Source organism: Echinops telfairi, unplaced genomic scaffold (assembly GCF_000313985.2).
Source record: "Echinops telfairi isolate 266 unplaced genomic scaffold, ASM31398v2 ScPeMD7_3533;HRSCAF=4204_0, whole genome shotgun sequence".
NCBI lineage: Eukaryota > Metazoa > Chordata > Mammalia > Afrosoricida > Tenrecidae > Echinops > Echinops telfairi.
The window spans coordinates 64,063,348-64,069,347 of record NW_022107431.1 but is presented as its reverse complement, the minus strand read 5'-3'; the positions used below and the strand labels follow the sequence as shown (position 1 = coordinate 64,069,347).

General features: G+C 40.7%; 1 protein-coding gene across 1 annotated transcript in view; it reads left to right on the top strand.

The window, feature by feature from the left end:
• Positions 1-6,000, top strand: part of EPB41L2 (erythrocyte membrane protein band 4.1 like 2) — a 235,655-nt gene that overhangs the window by 190,772 nt on the left and 38,883 nt on the right. Inside the window, exons 13-14 of the mRNA XM_030886731.2 lie at positions 4,002-4,064; positions 5,850-5,996. Coding sequence (XP_030742591.1) covers positions 4,002-4,064; positions 5,850-5,996 — 210 coding nt within the window. The remainder of the gene's footprint in view (positions 1-4,001; positions 4,065-5,849; positions 5,997-6,000) is intronic.

Here is a 6,000-nt window from a genome sequence, read left to right as displayed (position 1 = left end):
GCAGGGTGGGTGGCGGTGTCCCTTTTGCTCTTTTGCTAATGGTAAGAATGTTTGTCAGAACCAGAGCATAAAGTAATAATGCTGTTTCAATTTCATAGGCTCTGTGTATTACTGCTTGGAAAATAGTAACTAAGTCTGTACGTCTACATTCTGTGTGACAGAAGTACCTCATATACCCGAGTATAAGTCGACCCGAATACCAGCCAAGGCACCTAATTTTACCACAAAAACTGTATTAAAAATGTGCCGAAAAACTCGGCTTATACACGAGTGTACACGGTAGTCCTGCTTTTCTCTTTAAAAATGAATCATTTAATTCATTTTGTAGCTATGTTAATATTTCCCCCTTTCTTAGTAAAAGTCCTCACTAACTACCTATTTCTTCTCTCCCTTTCTGTCTTACATTTGTTCTTTTCTATGATGTGCCCGTTATATAATTTCATACTCAATCATGGGTTTGCTTTTGAGAGTAGTCTGTTTCCATGCGCCCACCTTCACTCATCCACTCTACTTCATCTTCCTCCTCACTCCTTTTGCCAGTCCCTGACCTGGACTTGCTCTCTGACATTTCAGAGGAAGACCCCTTTGGGGAGGCAGACCAGATCACTCTAGACAGCATAGAACTCAATTTCACAAGTGACCCATCAGAGCAGGGTGACCCTGAAGTCCCCACGCTTGACTCTGTCTTGGACTCTGTCTTATCCTGTCCTCAACCAGACTGCCCTTCTCCCTGCCTCGAGAAGCCTCATAAAGTGGATGACCACCACGATTCTGAGTTTGGATACTTTTCCTTCCGTTTCTGCAAATGCTTTCCCTCACTTCTTGATGAAGATGGTTACCTCGCTTTCCCCAGCCTCCCCAAGGTCTGGGTTTCCTTCCTCCCGCCTGACATTCAGCATTATGTTCCTATCACCTCCCCTTCATTCCTTCCTTCCCTTATTCTCATCTTTGGGTTACTTCTCTCTGCTTCACATTCTGTTTCTTTTTCTTTCACCTTCGCACTTCCTTTGGCTCTGTCCCTCTGCTACCTCGAAGCTAAAGCATCTTCCTTGAATGTTTCTTACGACTGTGACGCAAATGACAAAACAGAGGAAGAAGACGTGGTTGCTGTCCCTCCTACATAAGCTTTAATTTGTGGGGTCAGCAGAACTCTACTTCCCTGCTAATGTTTTCCCAATGATGTAAGAGTGTAAACATGTGCATAAGTTCCCCTAAAATATCACAATCTTCACATTTTCACACATGGAGTGTTTAAAACGCATGAGAAGTAAGTGTATTGTAGGTTTTTCTTCCACCGATTGTCATTGACCAGGTCTACACATCCTAAGTGAGCAAAGTGGTAAGCTTCTTTTATAAATATCTAGACCATGTTGTTGGATCCAGTCAAGGCAGTCCTGACAGGACTGCCCTGTAGGGTGTCCCAGGCAGTACCCTTCACAGAAGAACATCTCCAGGTCTGTCTCCCACAGAGCTGCTGGCTGGTCTTGAACCGCCATCCCTGTTAGCAGTTGAGCCCCTACCCATGTGAACCCCATACCAAAAAAGAGGGAGACCTGTATTATTGCCTTTAGCATGTATATTAGGACCAGTATGTCGACAAGTAGGAATTCTTTTCCTTGTAGAATATAACTTTTTTGTCTTGATCTAGAACTTGGGCTGCAGTGGACATAATTGTAATTGATGTAGTTTAATAGAACTCCCTCGTATTGTTATTTCTCTTGGCAGGAAGCTATATTTCTTGCATTCATAAGGATATATCTGTAGTTTTTCCTCCTGACATTTGTAGGTTTAATCACAGAAACTCTTACACTTCCCTGTTTCTGTAGCTTTGGGGAAAGAGATGAGTTTTTAGGTAGTATTTAAGACAACAAGAAAAAACACCACAAAACCAGGTAATTATAAGCCAGAGTTAGTATATCCGGTATTTTGTGAAGAATCTGCTGTGTGTTTTCTTAAGTAAATGTGAAAAATGGAATCCAGCTTTTAAAAATGTGAACTGCACAACACTGAGTTTGGGTCTCTGTGTGCTCTTTTATTTGAAACTAAGGTGCTAGATCGAGACAATTTTTAAATTTTCTTTAAACAACTCTTATTGACATATAATTCACATACCATACAATTCAATGATTTGAATAGATTGGTGCAATCATCACCAAAGTTTTAGAACATTTTTTTCTTATACTCATACGCATGATTTTTAGCTCCCTATTAGACCCAAGTTCCCTTGCTATAACCCCAAGGGACTATTAATCGAGGTACTGTCTCCTGGATTTCATCAGATGATTGTTTTTCAAAGTGCTCTACCTCTGTACTATGTCCATTGTAACATGTGTAATATGTTCCCTGGCTGTTCTGCCAGATGCTACCTGGTGATTTGGTATCTTATATGCTGTCAGTTCTATTAACACATAGAGTGAATCCCAAAATCTAGAGCAAACCACAACCCAAATCTGAGGATAATGCCATGAATTTACATCATGAAGAAACTACAATTCATAAAGTTTTTATCTGAGAAATCAACGTTTTGAAACTCATATGTTGACCAGATAATTGGAAAGTGGTTCTTAACCAATTAGTAGTGCCCGTGAGCTCCTGCTTACCTTTCATAAGTGTTAGGAGTGGTTTAAAAAAATAAAAAGTGCCCTGAACTTTGAGGTTTAGCATTGTCATGTCAGTAAAGTAGAAAAATACATGTGCTATATGACCCTGCCATGAATTGATGTATGAAGGCTACACGGTTTCCTTTGATATTAACCCAGCTACCATCAAATCAGTCCTGACTGATAGACCCTATAAGGCATTTGAATTATTCTCTAGCATCTCTGAGGCTATAAATGGGAGCAGACAGCATCGTCTTTCTCTCAGGAAGTGACTGGTGGATTTGAACCAGCCTTTTAGTTAACCTCACTGCTATCGAGCCAATTCTTACTCATAGTGACCCTATGGGACAGGGTACAGTTGCCCAGTGGGTTTCTATGACTAAACCTTTACCCGAGCCGGCAGCCTTGTCTTTCCTTCTGCACAGCAGTTGGTAGATTTGAACTGTTTATTTACCATGTGGTTTATAGCTCTATATATTTAGCACATGGTGCCATGAAGGCTCCTAATTCCTTTGTGTTGTTAGATATTGAGAAATGTTCATCTGTGAAAATCTATCCTTGTTTAAAGATGTTAATGAAATGAAAGTGTACATATTGCAAAGATTATTTTTAAATACTATTTTAATATAAAAGTAGCAAAACCAATTCCCAAAGTCCCCTTTAGAGGGGGGAAAAATCCCCATTACAAATTAGAGTAATAGAGTGAACATTACCCCCAATATAAAGCCAAAAGATCACTTTCGATAGCACCAATTGCCCTGGATGTTTCCAATTTAATTGGATTGTGCCATTTTTGCACTCTCACATTTATAGTCTTAAATAAAAACATTCAAAGGCAGAGCTAATCCTAGGGTGAGAGAGAATGAAGCCCCATTTTCCATTTCATCTCTGCAAAGGGCCACTTCCATCATTTGTACCGCACAGTAGGCAAAGGAAGACCCAACTGGCTTAATACTCTGCATCTCCTGAGGCCCAGACAACGAAGGTTGGTAGTGCTGGTTCACCATTACATTCAACGTCAGCTTCTTGGCACTGATGGCAGAGTTCCACTAACACCTCACTTCTTTGTGGCCATGTGCTGTGTGACTTTTCAGGTGAAGCTGGAAGAAGAAGAAGAAGAAGAAGAAGAAGAAGCAGCAGCACAGCTGGAGGAGGTGGATGTTTTTCCCTTTAAGTTAACTCTGGTGGCTGCTGCCTGCCTTTGTTACCGTGTGTAGAGTGTGCTTTCAGGGCTCATTTGCGAGTGTTGTTTTAGCTGTGGCCTGATGTTCTTAAGATTGCGATTTCCCTTTTATTTTAATGTCTTAGATGATCATATTCTGGGTCATTTTTGGTGCTTGCTCATTGATACATTTACATGTGTTTGCCTCCCCCCCCCCTGTGTGTGATTTAATTTCACAGAAAAGTTCCTTGAGAGTAGAAGGGGATAATATTTATGTCAGACATAGCAATTTAATGTTGGAGGTTGGTATAATCTCAGAACATCATTCTGTCCTACTGGCTGCCAGGCTGCTGTGGAAGGGAGGTGTCACGCACAGCTGGCTGGTGATTTTCTCCAAGCACAGTGCATGAAATGCATGGGGGAGACTCGATGTGGTGGGGTGCATGTCACCAGTTTGGGCTTTATTCTTTTAAAGGCTCAGGGAGGACCTTATTGACCAGAAGTTCTCACAGTGACCAAGGGGAAAAATCGTTCTATTTAGTCAAATGCATAATGTTTCTGTCCATTAATTGTGAAGCCATTCTATGGATAAACCTATTTTCTCCTAATAGGTTATCTCTAGACCAGAGAAACTGAAGTTACACAATCCCATCCTTAGTATACATTAAACAGAAAAGACATTTGTTCATTAGGCATTCAATCATTTGCCTTTTGAACTATGGCCATTATTTTTAAAATTAAGAAATGTGGTCCATTTGCAGTATTCTGTTGATGTATGCTAATTAATGGGATTGTTTTGGTTAAAAAGCAAAACCCAACCACCCCATTACCCATGCCCCCTGTGTCATAGCAGAACTTTTTCTCTTCAGGGGAGTATATGTGCTAGAGTGGAGAGCCGCAATTCTCAGTAATCTGACTAATCTGTTTGGTTGCTTTTGGCAGCTTTGATAACTGTTAGAAATGTATTTTTACATAACTTACTAAAATGTTGTGAAGTGTAAAACATAACATTGCCTTGAACAAATCCAAGAAATGTGCCTGATCTCAAGCCACAGTCCTTTTTCCATGCCATGCAAAGATTTGTAGATTTCCGTCAGTTTTTGCAGGTGGCAACAGGAAGGAGCTCATTAGGTGAGCTACTCTGCTTGTGCATGAACTTGTGGGGCTCTGATTTTCTCAGGTGCATGGCCTGTGCCTCTGGGGGTGGGATGAAAGAGAAACCACAGGTGACTCCTGGGAGTTTTGAAGTGTAAAACATTTAAAATTCAGTTAAAATAGTGTCCTGAATTCTCCATCTCTTCTACCTCCACAAACATTGCATATTCGGGCCAGTCTGAAAACTCCCACAAACAGCATTTATTAGAGCCTTCTATGAAAACCCACCTCACAGTTTCTCTGTATAAAGCACCATTTGGCACAGTCAGTGACTGGGGCCCACCTCTGTATTTGGCAAGTATATGAGAGCAGTGTGTGTTCTGGTTAATTTACAAAGGAGCCAAGCAAAAGCATTTCTGGGAGCAGTATTTTGTTTCCCTAATTAAAAGCCACATGAGAATTTTCCTGGTGGTTGACCCTTGGCTTTCCATTTTTGGATGGTCCTGGACCGATTTTACCCCTAAGCCAAGTGTTCTTCTGAGTCTACCCCTCTCCTTTTTAGAGTTGGTTTCCTATGTTTACAAAATACTATTGAGGTCGTATTCCTAATCCAAAAGGTAAATTTGCAGGGACAGAAGCTTGGGCTGCATTGCAGACCCAGATATATGAAACAAGGCCTATTATGACTAGCTTTATGACTTCTTTCTGGTAATGTAAATGCTTCTTTATAAGTTTGAAACAGGGAAGAAATGAAAATCTTTCAAAATCTAAATCCTAAAAAGTTACATATTGGCTTTGTTTTCAAATTTTGACTAAGTTTATGAAGGTTTTTTATAGATAAAAAACATGGCTTTTGAGACTTGGCATTTTTCTTGCTTTAGTTTTTTTTTTTACTCATATGTTTGCTTTGTCTTTATTTTTGTCCCATTGGGCCCCCACCCCCACCCCCCCACCTTGGATTGTTTCCCCTTTGTCACGTTACACATTGCTAGGACTTGGATAAGGCCCAGGAGGACATACTGAAACATCAGGCTAGCATTAGTGAACTCAAGCGCAATTTTATGGAATCCACACCAGAACCACGCCCCAGTGAATGGGAGAAACGACGTATCACACCTCTGTCCCTGCAGACTCCAGGGGTAT